Genomic DNA, 14,799 nt, shown 5'->3' on the forward strand with positions numbered 1-14,799 from the left:
TGCTGGAGTCCAGGTGAAGCGGAAGTGATGCTGGCAGCCCACTAGCCCCACTCCAAGCCCTGAGACCACTACCAGGGTGATCTCTCAGCAAGAAAGCAGTGTTCCATGCTGTGGCTTGGGGGCCAGAAGAGAAGTACAGTCTTAGAAAGAGCCTGTAAGTGAGGATCCCTGAAACTTAAAAAAAAAGTTTATTTATTTGGCTGCATCAGGTCTCAGTTGTGGCACGTGGGATCTTCGCTGTGGTATATAGACCTGGCTGTGGCTCATGGGCTTGGTTGCTCTGCAGCATGTGGGATCCTAGTTGCCAGACCAGGGATTGAATCCGAGTCGCCTGTATTGCAAGGTGGATTCTAAACCACTGGACCACCAGGGAAGTCCCTGGAATCCCTGAAACTTAACTTTTACTAACTTCAAGTTCAACTGGTCTCTGTAAGGAGGAAAAGCAGGAAGGAAAGCTTTCATGGAAGCCAAGTGAAAAAAGTATTTCCAAAACAAGGTGATCGGTGAATGGTGTTAAATGCTGCTTAAGAGCCTGAGAATTAACTATTGGACTTAGAAATATGATGGTTGTTGGTGATCTTGACACAGTTTGATGACATGGTAGGAACAAAAGTTCATGGTAAAGAAGATGCCTGCAATGCAGGAGACCGGGGTTTGATCCCTGGGAAGATCCCCTGCAGAAGGGAGTGGCTACCCACTCCTGTATTCTTGCCTGGAGAAGTCCATGGACAGAGAAGCCTGACAGGCCCCAGTCCATGGTGTTGCAAAGAGTCGGACACGACTGAGCAACTAACACACTTCATTTCGTCAATTTGACATGCTAGAACAAAAGTACCGTAGACTGGGCAGCTTAAGCAACAGACATTTATGTCTCATCAGTTCTGGAAGCTGAAAAGTCAGAGACCAAGGCGTGAGCAGATCTGGTGTTTGGTGAAGGTCTTCTTCCTGGTTTGCAATGGCCGTCTTCTTGCTGCGTCTTCACATGGCAGAGAGAGAGAGAGAGAGAGAAGCAAGCTCTCTTGTGTCTCTTTATTTATCTGGCTGCACCAGGTCTTAGCTGTGGCGTGTAAGATCTAGTTCCCTGACCAGGGATTGAACCCAGGCCCCCTGCATTGGGAGCAAAGTGTCTTAGCCACTGGACTACCGGGGAAGTCTCTCAAATCTCTTCTTATACAAGCAGTAATCTCAACACGAAGGCTCCATTCTCATGACCTAATTTCCTCCCAGAGGCTCCATCTTCAGATACTGTCACATTGGATATTAGGGTTGCAACAAATGAATTTGGGGGCAGGGACAGGGGGTAGGTGGGACACAAACATTCAGCCATAGCGGGGTAAATTCAAGAGAAAACAGGGACAAGTAGGAAACAGTGAATACATATGACTATCTGTAGGCGTTGTGTGTATGAAAATTAGTTCCCATTATTCTTATTTACAAATGAGTGAATAATACATTTTTCTATTTTTATCTCTTCAAGAAGCCCTAAATTATGTTGTCACTTTTGTTTGATGCCACAGTAGATTCTAAATACGAAAGCAGTTCCCCATACTTTATGTAAATGCTCAAAATAGAATAAAAAGGGAACTTAAGAAAATCTAAAGATCTCTTTTCAGCCCAAGTATATACAAGTGACACTAATCTACTTCTTGTCTTTTAAAGATATAGAAAAGTCAATAGGACAGATGCAAGTGAGAATTTGCATTCATATAAGCTGCCCTTCCCCCATGTCACGTGGTTAACTTTTGATGCTGTTGAATATTTTTGGGTCTCTTTCTGCCGTCTCACTTTTCACCTCCCTGGAGCTTGACTTAGCACAGTACATTATTACTCTGCCCACTCCACCCTGCATTCACTCAAAACTAAAACAATTTGGAAAGAAGTCCGTTAAAAAATCATACTTTTGGTCCTTCCCTGGTGGTCCAGTGACTAAGACACCACACTTCCAACGCAGGGGGCCTGCGTTCAATGCCTGGTCAGGAGCTGGATCCCACGTGCCATAACTAAGAGTTTGCATGCCACCAATGAGACCCAGTGCAGCCAAATAAATACATACAAATATTTTAAAAAATATATCTTTTAAAAAATACAGTAATCCATTTCATGTTATGTACATGTGTGTGTCTACACTGTCAACAAATTCTAAGACTTTTTCAAATACCCCTTTGGTGTATTTTTAATTATTAAATAAAATATGTCATTTCATGATCACTCTTCCATTTACAAATGTTTTTTCCATCAAACTTCTGCCATCACAATACTGCCTACCAAAGACTCCTGTTGTCTTGGCTGTTCCTTTTGCATGGTCATACATACACACACTTAACGACACCCCCATGAATTTCCTTTGTGATTGATTGTTGTATCGGTCTGTATTGTTCATATGACTGTAGTGATTATCCTGTTAACTTCATAACTATTTGTTAGCCTAGTTCTCAAAATTTTCACTGACTTCCAACCCACAAATGGATAAAGAAGATGTGGTACATATATACAATGGAATATTACTCAGACATAAAAAGGCATGGGATTGGATCATTTGTAGTGATGTGGATGAACCTAGAGTCTGTCATAGAGAGTAAAGTAAGTCAGAAAGAACAACAAATATTGAATGTTAAGGCAGATACGGAATCTAGAAAAATGGTACAGGTGAACCTCTTTGCAGGGCAAGAATGGAAATGCAGATATAGAGAACTGAAATGTGGACACAGGGAAGGGGAAGGGAAAAGTGGGACGAACTGTGAGAGTTGCATTGATACACACACACACACACACACACAGCGGTGTGTGAAATAGCTAGCCAGTGGTATGCCGCTGTATACCACAGAGAGCTCAGTTCGGTGCTCTGTGATGACCTAGAGGGGTGGGAAGTGGGGGTTGGCAGGGAGACTCCAGAGGAAGGGGTATATGTACACATATAGCTGATTCATGATGTTGTACAGCAGAAACACAACATTTTAAAGCAATTATACTCCAATAAAAACATTTTTTTCACTGATCTCAAGTATACTGTGCAAAGCCAGTTAAATTGACCCAAGACATTTCTTATAGTTCTTTGTTGAGTATTATTTGATCCTGTGTGTAATTTTAGAGATGTTTCTGCTTCCTGTTTTATGCCACACAGAAGTTTTACCTCCCTCCTCCCCCACACATTGCAAGAACCTTTAACCACGGGCTGTGTTGTTCCATGAACCACTTCCTCTTGAGGAGGGCTTTCATTGCATTTTGAAAAAAAACTACACAGCAGGAATTGGGTAAAATGCAATATTGTCTGTTATTTTCCAGTTGTACCATACACTGGCTACTTCATGATCTCCACCAGCATTTGAAGACCCGGATTCTGCACTACATATTCCATACCAAGTGTGATTCCTATCACCAACAGATTTTTTAAAAATTATCTCCTCTTTTGTATCTGTAGTTGTCATATGTGGGCTGGGGCTTCCCTGGTGGCTCAGTGATAAATAATCCATGGACCAAATGGTTCGATCCCTGGGTTAGGAAGATCCCCTGGAGAAGAAATGGCAACCTGCTCCGGTATTCTTGCCTGGGAAATCCCATGGACAGAGGAGCCAGGCAGGCTACAGTCCATGGAGTCACAAAAGAGTCAGACAGACTGAATGGCTAAACAGCAACAATGTGTGGGCTGACTTTTTTTCCCTGGAAAAAATAAACACAGCCAGTGGGGGTTTTTTTTAATTTAAAAATAATAAAAATATCAAAGCAAATTGATACTGAAAGAACCTCAGATTTTCCAACTTTCTTTGTCATGAATTCTGTTAATAATTATAGTTTAATTCTGGCAATCTAGCTATAGACTCAGACACCACTTCGCTTGCACAATAGTGCATGATACACGATAGTACACGGTACATGATAGTGCTACAACCAGGGTGAATCTTGAGGACAAATATTTCTGTCCACTTACATGAGATGTCTAGAGTAGCCAGATGCATAAACAGAGAAAGTAGGGTGATGGATCCTAGGATTCGGGGCTGGGGGTGGGAGGGATGGGGAGTTACTATTTAATGGGTATGAAATTTCAGTTGAGGAAGATGAAAAGGTTCTGGAAATGAATGGTGGTCATGGTTGCACACCAATATGAATGTCACAGAAATCCTACGAATTACATGTTAATCTCTTTATTTTACAGATGAGGAAACTAACCCAGGGAGGTTTAAAAACCTTATCCAGGTTGTTGTTGTTGGCATCTGGATTTACTGATAGGGTTGCCAAGTGCAATGGACAGCAAGTCTCTCCACGAGGTATGCTGACATCCATGAAAGTTGGATTCCAAATGATCAGTAGGGTTATATGAAGGATGAGTGGACAGAGGAGGATGCTACTTGAAGGGAATAGTGTGTACCAAAACAGAGAGAATGTTTAAAATCCTGTTCAGACAGTGTCAAGAGTTGAACCCTGAAGAGTAGGTTGGGGCAAATTACAAAGGACTTAAAGATGTGGCAAGACTTGAACTCTCCCTGCTTCATCGTGATCAGCCACAGAACAGGAGATTGAAACATTCAGATTCCCATTTCAAATTCGAAATGATAGTGATGGGACTTGATGAGGAATTCTGGAGGCTTGATGAGCTGATGAGAGTCTCAACAGTGAGGATGAAGGAAAGGAAAGCTCTCTGTAGGAACCACCGACGGGATTTTTTTTTTTTTTGACTGATGGGGGTGGAAAAATGGGAAGAGTCTGGGGACTGTGCCAGGGTTTCTAAATTAGACTAATAGATGGATAATGACCAATAGTCAAGCTAGGGCATATAGGAGGAGAATGCACCAGATGGGGAAGAATGATGGAAAAGCTTGTGGAATATTGAATGTGCTGCTTTAGGTGAGTCACTCGGGTCCAAAATCATGGCTGGAATTGTTCATCCAAGTGGCAATGAAACCCGTGTCCAAATTGAGTTAGACAAGGTTAACTTTGCCATAAATATAAATAGATGTCCTATTAAGCAATATATAGATATATATTTACATAACATACGTTATATAAGTTGTATATAAGTATATTTATAACATATACAACAAAAGTATATATTAGAATACTGTCGGGATACACTTTTTCCTGCACTCTGGGGATCTGACTGACATCTAACACTAAGGCATCCACCATAATGATATGGTATATGTATACATTGTGAAACAGTCATCACAAGTTGCATTAACACCTCCTAGAGTCACCATGTTTTCTCTTACAGGCAGATTTTTTAAAATATGCATATTTAAAGCTTTTATTGGAAATATATATATGTGGAGAAGAAAAACTATCTGTAGATAAAAACAGGCTCAGAAGTTTGAGCCTTAGGGAAAGAGCATTAGGGAAAATCCCACTGTCATTCAGGGACTCTAAGGCAGAATTTCAGCCTGAATGTACAGCCTCAACCACCCCATCCCACTCCTATCCAACTCTCTGCGCCCTCCAAAAAAAAAAAAAAAAAAAACCCCAGCAAAATCTATCTGATAAAGAATGATTCCAAATGTTTTTAATCAACAATGTGTTGTTCCTCCCAAGACACAAAAGGAGTTCAGAGATGACATACTCACACAAAAGGAGTTCAGAGATGACATACTCACAAAAAGATGTTAGTTCCACCCAGTCGCTATGTGCACGTTGCTTGTTTCACAATCCATTGCTTCACTGAGGCTCCTCCACCCCTTCTCTTTTGGCTGTTAACCCATACAACACTTTGAGTTCTCAGGGCTGGGTGTTTCCTTTCTCTCTTTCTGTATGTTTACTCTTGATTTTGACCTTCAGGAAATAATGCACATATAAATAGACACAGCCCTATTTTCTTGTCCGTGTGTGTGTGTGTGTGTGTGTGTATGGACACTGTATATATCCATGGAACTCTGATTCTGTTCATTCCAAAAGCAAGGTTTTCTTGTAGGGAAGATAAATATGTAATCTGGTTTGAATTTACACATTAATACACATTTATGTTATTAATAGCTCTTAACTAAATGTTTCAGGATTTTCATCAAGGATAACAACGCTGCTGCTGCTGCTAAGTCGCTTCAGTCATGTCTGACTCTGTGCGACCCCATAGATGGCAGCCCACCGGGCTCCACCGTCCCTGGGATTCTCCAGGCAAGAGTACTGGAGTGGGTTGCCATTTCCTTCTCCAAGTAGGGACATTAGTCAATTTCAGCAACCTACTTTGCTTAAAACAAGATTTACAGAATAATTTTGATGTTAACTCCTTTAAATAATTCAGTATCAACAGACTCTAGGGAAAAGGAATGAGAGGGCAGGGGGAGGATTTTTCTACTTTGATGAACATCGGGGGAGTCAGCAGAGGTCACAAGAATGTGCTGCTGTTTCGAGTTATTTCCACATTAGGTGTATGATTCACTCTGGCATGTCCTCAACCTGTTTTGGCTTTTTAAATTTTTAATTTAATTTTTATTGTGTATTGGAGTATAGTTGATTTACAATGTTGTGTTAGTTTCAGGTGTACAACAAAGTGATTCAGTTATACATATATTCATTCTTTTTCAGATTCTTTTCCCACATAGGCTATTACAGAATATTGAGTAGAGTTTCTGTGCTCTACAGTAGGTTCTTGTTGGTTATCTATTTTATAGATAGTGGTGTGTGTATGCCTCAACCCATTCTGTATCAGTAGTGTATACAGTCTGAGAATCTAACGTGTTTGGGCTCAATGGATATTCTGACCCATCGATGCCACGTCGTAGCCACTGGGCCACCAGGGAAGTCCACAGGGTGGATGTCTGGAAGATATGCACTGATGGGCTCCATATGGTTTTTACAGCACTCATTCGTCCTGATTTCTCAGTGTAAGTGCCGTTCTAGCTGTTTACTGTTAATGTCAACCCGGCTTACAGCTCAGTTCCTAGAACAAGGTTAAGTGCTAGATAATGTCTTCATCATTGTCATCATTACATCTCTGTACTTTCAAGAACTGATTTTTTTAATCATTTAGGTCAGTTTTAAATAAGTAGAGTCAGTATGACAGAGGTCTTTTAGCTACATATAAAGAGACAGAGGGTTTAGTTAAATCCTGATTAACTAAAGCTATTAAATATGAAAAGGTATTATTCCTTAAGTATTAGTTTAAGGTTATAGTAAAGGGAGGACTATAAGTTTTCATGATAATTTAGTCAAGGAAAGATAAATCCACCTTGACTTTGCCTATTTTAGCCAAATATTTTTTTATTGACGTATAGTTGCTGTTGGTATTATGTAAGTTACAGGTATATAGTATAGTGATTCACAATTTTTAAAGGTTATACCTCATCTATAGCTATTATAAAACAGTGGCTATATTCTCGTGTCGTGCAATACATCCTTGCAGTTTACTTCATACCAGATTGTTTGCACCTCTTACCCTGCACCCCTATGTTGCCCCTCACCTCCTCTCTCTCCCCACTGGTAACCACTAATTTGTTCTCAACACCTGTGAATCTGCTTCTTTTTTTGTTTTATCCACTAATTTATTGTCTTTTTTAAGATTCTACATATAAGTGATATCATACAGTATTTGTCGTTCTCTGCCTGACTTATTTCACTTAGCATAATGCCCACCAAGTCCATCTGTGTTGCTGCAAATGGCAAGATTTCACTCCTTGTTATGGCTGAGTAATATTCCACTGTGTATGTTTACCACATCTTCTTTATCCATTCATCTATTGATAGACACTTAGGTTGCTTCTGTATCTTGGCAATTCGAATAATTTATTTTAAATACAAATACACACAAGTGTGTGTGCAGAGATAATATTATTATGGTTATGTGAGGAAAAAAACCTTTAATGTTACATATATGATATTTACATAAAAAAGACCAGTCATGAGTTGGTCATTGTTAAAGCTGGACAATGGGTACATGAAGATAATTACATTATTTTTTCAACTTTTGTATGTATTTAAGTTTCATATAAAATGATGGAAACAAACACAGGCATACACACACGTACATATTGTTTGGTTTAAGTAATCCATGCTGATCTCATCCATTCACCAGACTTCTTAGCTTGAACTGTAATGAGCACTAATTTTCTAGTGTTTTAGAGCATTTGCGACCCTTAGAAATTATCTGCAACAAAGTCCTCATCTTACAGACGAAGCAGTTGAGTCTTTATTGCCAAACAACACATTACTAATTAAGCCTTGTGACCGTGTCTCCTAATGTCCTAATCCAGCCTCACCAACAATGTCAGGACCAGAGCAATTAGTTATACCTTCCAGGGCGTCCCTCCTCACACTTTACGGAAGCACTTTTTCTCCCGTGGCCACTTCCTTCGCTTGGTTTAGGTAGAGAAAGGTTATAATGTAAAATACGTTTTATTTCCATCTCTTATCACTTGATCATGTGGCCGTTTTAGTTCTAACTGTGTGCCACCCTAATATTTCCAAATAAATGTGCTGAAAACTGCTGTTTCAGATAAAAACTTGTAAAGCAAGGAATTTTTTGGTAAATTTGCTTACTCACACCTGACATCATTTTTGTGTTCGTTTTCAAGTGGAAATGAAGTTCTTTGTGGCTCTGGTGCTGTCGCCCATGACCTGAGGCATTCTCTTTTTCCAATCAGGGTGTCCTACATGGTTGTGAATTCCTGAATGTCACCCACTTGTCCAGTTGGCCCCAAGGAGACTAGTTCTGTCTGGGAAAACAGTGCCATTGATACTCTGAGACAGTCCCTAGAGTTCAGCTCAATCTTGGACCAAGCAAATTGCAGAGAGGTCAGGCATGGATGTCCAGGCTGGAGTGAACCTTCCTCTCCACAAGCTTTTCTTCTTGACTTACTTGCCCATTGATGGGCCTTTTGGAGCAAAAAAAGAGATGGGACAATTATCCCCAAGGACCAGGCTTTTATTAGACCATTTATATCTGGATTTCTTCCTTTTTCAGATGGGTGAGTCAAACGAAGATATAGACCAAATGTTCAGCAATTTGCTGGGAGAGATGGATCTCCTGACTCAGGTAAATTCTCCTTCTTAACTTTCAAATTAGAAAAAAAAAAAACAAAAAAAAAACAGTGTTACTGAATTTGATTCTAATATGACAAGAGAGCTATCTTTCTAACTACTGGAAATTGACAATGTTATATAGTCCTGCTCTAACTGAAGTTGGGGAAAAAAATAAAGCTTTTTTCCTGATTATACCCTTCTGAGTTCAGTTAACTGAACACATGGATCACACACACATTCTGTTATGGCAGTTCTCATGCTCATGGTGTCCCAATACTTAGGAATGCCAGGGGAGGAATTTTCCCCAAGCAAACCCTCTGCAACCACCACCCTCACTGAACAATTTCCCTGAAGGCTAATCAGCTCATGACTTTCTGCATAAAGCACTAAAATAAGAATCATCCAATATTCCTAAATAAGAAAGACAGGGAATCCCGAAGTTTTCTACAAAATAAATGAAGACTAATCTATTTTTTATGTTTATTTTAGAAAAATAAATCAATACTAGTTAGCATCTACTTTATATTCTATATGAAATTCAAGGAAGTTCAGACTCTATGAAGGAAGAGACAAAAGATGAGACAACAGGCTTAGAGAAAAGGGGTGCTGACTAAAATCCAGAGGGATGGTAGCCACATTTCTGTAGGTATGAGGACTGTTTTCCACCTGTGAAGGGGGAGGGTTTGATGAATGTCTGCTTGTCTCTGTCCACTCACTTCTGCTCCATAGAGGAATGACTATCCTGTTTGGTCAGTTTGGGATTTTCATAGTTGAGTATTGTTGGTATAACCTCCAGAGTAAGATGGGGACCCCTCAGAGTGTCTTGGATCTGCCTTTACTGAGCTTTCTGAGTTTTGATCTTTGCTGTGCTCAAGTGAGCCCAGACATAGGGTTTGCTTGGCTAAAACTGACTAAAGGAGTTTCTTCCTAAAACTATTCCTTGCTCTTCTTTCCCTCTCTATTTTACTCAAAGCCTGTTACATCATACATTCATAGATACACATTTTGATAGAGAACTATTTCTAATTTCTTTAAGTAGCCTGTTATATTCCTGAGAAAAAATGAGTTGGCTCCTCTAATTGCAATGTTACACTTCCTAATTATAGTGTTTAAAAAGCAACTAGTTAATGAGTATTTGTGTGTGTGTGTGCACTTCCTTTCTCTATTTTTTGTGCTCCGGTATCTGCCCCATAGTTTCTCTATCAACCTTCCCTTTTCTTGGCAATTTTTGCAAGCTTATTCTGGTTTTTAGAATGAATTCTGGGGTTGCAGTCACTCTTCCCTACATTTTATCCTTGATTCTAACTTTCTTTGGTTCAGTTTTTTTAAGCTTCTTGATTAACGGTCTGTTTTTTTCTACTTATAACTGATAGTATCTCATTAATTTATTCTCAAAAGTATAATGATTGCTTCTTTCAGAAATTTAAAACATGAACAAGGATTTACTACACCAAATTAACATAAAAAATACACTTACTGTCATGAAAACATTCATGAGGAGGAACAGGTGAAATCACTTCTCAAACTACGGATGTAAAAATATTTTTAAATATTAGCTTTTAAATCATACAAGAAGTCACTTTTTCACTTAAAAAATAATGTTACTTACAAAATTAGTAACTTACTGTGTCTTCGTTTCTTTTTAACAAGTTTTGTTAAATAAGAGCAACAGCATTAACATTTTACTGTATAATAAAAGATTGCATCCTGAACAGTTCTTTTCTTCTAGTGACTAAATATCCCTTTCTTTGATGTAACTTCAGCCTTAATGAATTGTGTACAGTGTATGTCCCACAAGTGCACCATTACCAGAAGTTTTTTCTGTTGTTTATAAAAGCAAACAACTTCATTCTCATCAGTCTCAGTTGATCTGTTTTGTTTCAAAGTGTACTTTCTAGAATAATTTTTAACTTATCATTTTCTGTAGGGAAAAAAACCACCTAAAATGTGCAAATAATACAGTTTTCAGAGAACATGTTTAGAGAGAACATGGGTAAACAGTAGACGATTCTTCACTTAATGCACAATTTGCCCTGCAAAAATATGAGTATCCTGAATAACTTTGGGGCTGGGGCTCTGTTTTCACAGAGTTTAGGAGTCGACATTCTCCCTCCTCCAGATCCTAAACCGCCCAGAGCTGAATTTAACTACAGTGTGGGGTTTAAGGATTTAAATGGTAAGCATCATCATTTCTTTTCTTGAGTAATTTGAAATCATAGCAATGACTAAAATCTGTCAGAGTGTAATTCGCAGCACTAGAAAACTAGGAATACACCTCCTTAGTTCTACATATATTCTTTCTGAGATTTTAAAAATTGATTTCACTTAATTTTATGAAGAAGTTGTGTGCAAAGGAACACTGGCTTAGGAGGAAATAAGCCCTTGTTACATAGTTGGGAGATCCAGCCTTCAGTCCAGGTGCTGTACATGGAGCCATTGTTGTTCAGTGACTAGGTCATGTCCAACTCAGCGACCCCATGGGCTGCAGCATGCCAGGCTCCTCAGTTTCCACTGTCACCTGGAGTTGGCTCAAATTCATGTCCATCGGGGTGGTGTCCATGAGATCTAACCATCTCATCCTCTGCCGCCCCCCTTTCCCTTTGCCTTCAGTCTTTTCCAGCATTAGAGTCTTTTCCAGTGAGTCAGCTCTTTGCATCAGGTGGCCAAGGTATCAGAGCTTCAGCAAGCCCTTCCAGTGAATATTCAGGGTTGAACCATTAGCATTAATGTAATAATATGCTGCATGGTGTTCATGCTGATGATGTTGGGCAATAAATCATTTCCCCATGCTTTCTGATCCTTTGTTCCTGAGAAGGCTGTATTTCCCCCATTCCCAGTTCCTCAATCTCGTTCATGTTGCACTCAGCAGCTACATTTCTCTTCCTCATCGTCACTCCCACTCTGCTCACCCTGTGTTCATCACACTCCCCATCCGGTGACTGCCTGATCAGCCAAGTGCGGCCCAGCTCGATTCACGGCCATGGCTCCCTGGGTGCACGTGGTCTCATTAGTTTTCAGTATCCCATGTCTGATCACCACAGTAATCTCACACGTGGAAGAAAGTCCAGCGAAACCATCCTCCCTCCCCCTCACTCTGAAAATCCAGGTCTGCCGTTTCCTTTCAGAATTAACTCCCAGGACTTCCCTGTGGTGGAGTGGTTGAGACTGCTCCATGTTCCCAAGGCAGTAGACCCAGGTTTGATCCCTGGTCAGGGAACTAAGATCCCACAAACCTTGTGGTGCAGTCAAAAAAACAAAACAGTACTTAACTACTAGTATTAATGTATAGAAGGTCTTGAAAACAACAAGAGAAAATTCTTAAAAAAAAGAGTTAACTTCCAACTCACGGTCTTATGAAGTCTTTACCAATTAATCCCAATTTTTCAAAAACATTTTTTTCACTCCTTAATGCCCTTTGTGCTTTGTTTCCTGCTGTTTATCATTAGTTGCTCTTTTGAGATGTGAGAGTTCCTATTGGATGGATTCCATAATTGGATGGTGTGCCCACAGAAACTCTATCCTCACCCCAAATCTCAAAGCATATTAAATAAATCCCAGTTGGTGGAGACCGACTCTCTTCCAAGTATATTCATTAGTGTTGCTCTGTTTGCTGCTGTCCAAAGACCTGGGAGAACTTTCCATCCGTTTCCAGCCTCCCCCATCCCCTATTTTGTAAAACTCTTAAGATCTTGCACCAGAATGCACAAGAATTTCCTCCATAGGCATCCAGTCAGCACTTAGATTTGACTTTATAGGTGGCCTGTGAGGATGCTCAATGTAGGGAAGGCATTTGCCTCCCTTTCTTTTTTTTTGGAAGGAAAGGATATTTTTAGCTTTACTGAGGTTTAATTGATGAATAAAACTGTATGATACCTAAAGTGTACAACGTGCAGATTTGGTGTGCATATACGTTGTGGAAAGATTTGCCCCATCAAGATAGTTAACCTATCCATCTCCTCACATATTTACTTCTTATTTTAGTGAGAATGTTTAAGTTCTACTCTTTCAGCAGATTTCAGTTATACCACACAGTGTTAGCAACTAGAGTCATTGTGGTATACTTAGATCCTCAGACCTTATTTGCCTTATAAAAGTTCATATTCTTTCACCAACCTCCTCCTATTTCCCCAACCCCAGTCCCTGGCAACCTGTACTCAAACTTACTCTTTTTTTAAAAATTAATTTATTTTTTAATTGAAGGGTAATTGCTTTACAGAAAAAGTGACTCCTTAAAATGACTTTCATTTAGTTTTTCCAGGTAACATCATTATCTTGCTCATGAATGTGATTTTCCCTATCAGAGTCCTTAAATGCACTGGAAGACCAAGATTTAGATGCTCTCATGGCAGATCTGGTAGCAGACATAAGTGAAGCTGAGCAGAGGACAATCCAGGCCCAGAAAGAGTCCCCTCAGAAGCAGCCTCCTTTAGCATCCCTGTGTGTGCCAAGTTTCAGTGATACAGCCTCTCTTGGTTATGGAGCAAATGTTGCTGCACCGAGTCAGTATGATGATGACTTACCACCTCCACCAGCTGATCCAGTGTTAGACCTTCCGCTGCCACCACCCCCTCCAGGACCCATCTCTCAGGTAAGTCCATGGGGTCAGGACTCTTGACCTCTGCCACCCATGATCTCTTTCTTCAAAGTGACGGTTCCATTCATAAATGTGTATGCCCAGAGCTCTAAGATTCAAAAACCAAGGATCCCAGATTTGTTCACTGCAAAGTCAGACATAAAATGGCCATGAAGGGACATGTTGGTGAGTATAAGGAACTTATTACGACTATATTCAGGAATTATTACAGTTTGGCTAAAGTCTACATTTGTATGTGGCCTTTCTTGATAATACTCAACCTTTGGGGGTCATATATGATTAACTTGGTATGAGCTGTGGAAATGATTTACACATTGCTGTGTCCCTGGTCCTTGCCCAGTACATAAAGAATAGAAGGCATTCCTTACATATTTCTAAATTGAACTAAATGGAATTTTGCTGAATTTGACAGCCTTGTTCATTGGCAAAGATATCACTTGTAAGGTCAAAGTTGGAAGGGGTGTTATGGGCAAGCAGCTGGTAAGTGTTTGATATTAATAGATTTCTGGGAAGTTCATATTGTCATTATTTGGGATGTCAGTTTATGTCCCTCATCAATGCAAAAAGGGTGCTTTAAGGATTTTGCTTAGGGTAAGCCACTTTTAAAATATTTCAGAGAAATAACCTAGCCCTATTTCCTGTGGCTCTCACATTTATTGTACTGTATGCTGATCAGTACTTATACATACAACATTAGTAACCCTGAAAATCCCTACAATATCTTTTGGAAGAATAAATATGAAATATAAACAAATATCAAATACTACTCATTGTTGTATTGTGTGATTCTTGTATAAAAATTATTTGAAAATTGGTGATCCATTTAGATCAGAGGCTTTTTTCCCCTCCAGTTTATTGAGATATAATTGATGTATAATATTAGAAAAGTTTCAAAGGGCCTGGTTGAGTCCAAAAAACTTTTCAGAGAGAATTTTGTACATTTATATTATTTACAGCAAGATGCAGTAACATAGGGCTTCCCCAGTGGCTCGGCAGTAAAGAGTCTGCCTGCAAGTCAGGAGCCACAGGAGACATGGGTTCCATCCCTGGGTTAGGAAGATCCCCTGGAGGACAGCATGGCAACCCACTCCATTATTCTTGCCTGGAGAATCCCATGGACAATGGAGCCTGGTGGGCTACGTCCATAGCGTCACAAAGAGTTGGACATGACTGAAGAGACTTAGCATGCACATATGCAGTAACATAAGACTTCCCTGGTGGTTCAGTGGTAAAGAATCCAGCTGCCAATGCAGGAGATGCAGATT

At 39.8% G+C, this 14,799-nt stretch overlaps 1 protein-coding gene across 4 annotated transcripts in view; it reads left to right on the forward strand.

Moving 5' to 3' along the window:
• The window catches only part of LOC102394907 (amyloid beta precursor protein binding family B member 1 interacting protein), a 74,483-nt gene that overhangs the window by 28,279 nt on the left and 31,405 nt on the right, over window positions 1-14,799 (forward strand). For all 4 annotated transcript variants that reach the window (XM_045162716.1, XM_025264674.3, XM_025264676.3 and 1 more), the window contains 3 exons: window positions 8,882-8,953; window positions 11,029-11,116; window positions 13,242-13,528. In XM_045162716.1, the coding sequence (XP_045018651.1) occupies window positions 8,882-8,953; window positions 11,029-11,116; window positions 13,242-13,528 (447 nt within the window). The remainder of the gene's footprint in view (window positions 1-8,881; window positions 8,954-11,028; window positions 11,117-13,241; window positions 13,529-14,799) is intronic.

This window comes from Bubalus bubalis, chromosome 14, assembly GCF_019923935.1.
Source record: "Bubalus bubalis isolate 160015118507 breed Murrah chromosome 14, NDDB_SH_1, whole genome shotgun sequence".
Classification (NCBI taxonomy): Eukaryota; Metazoa; Chordata; class Mammalia; order Artiodactyla; family Bovidae; genus Bubalus; species Bubalus bubalis.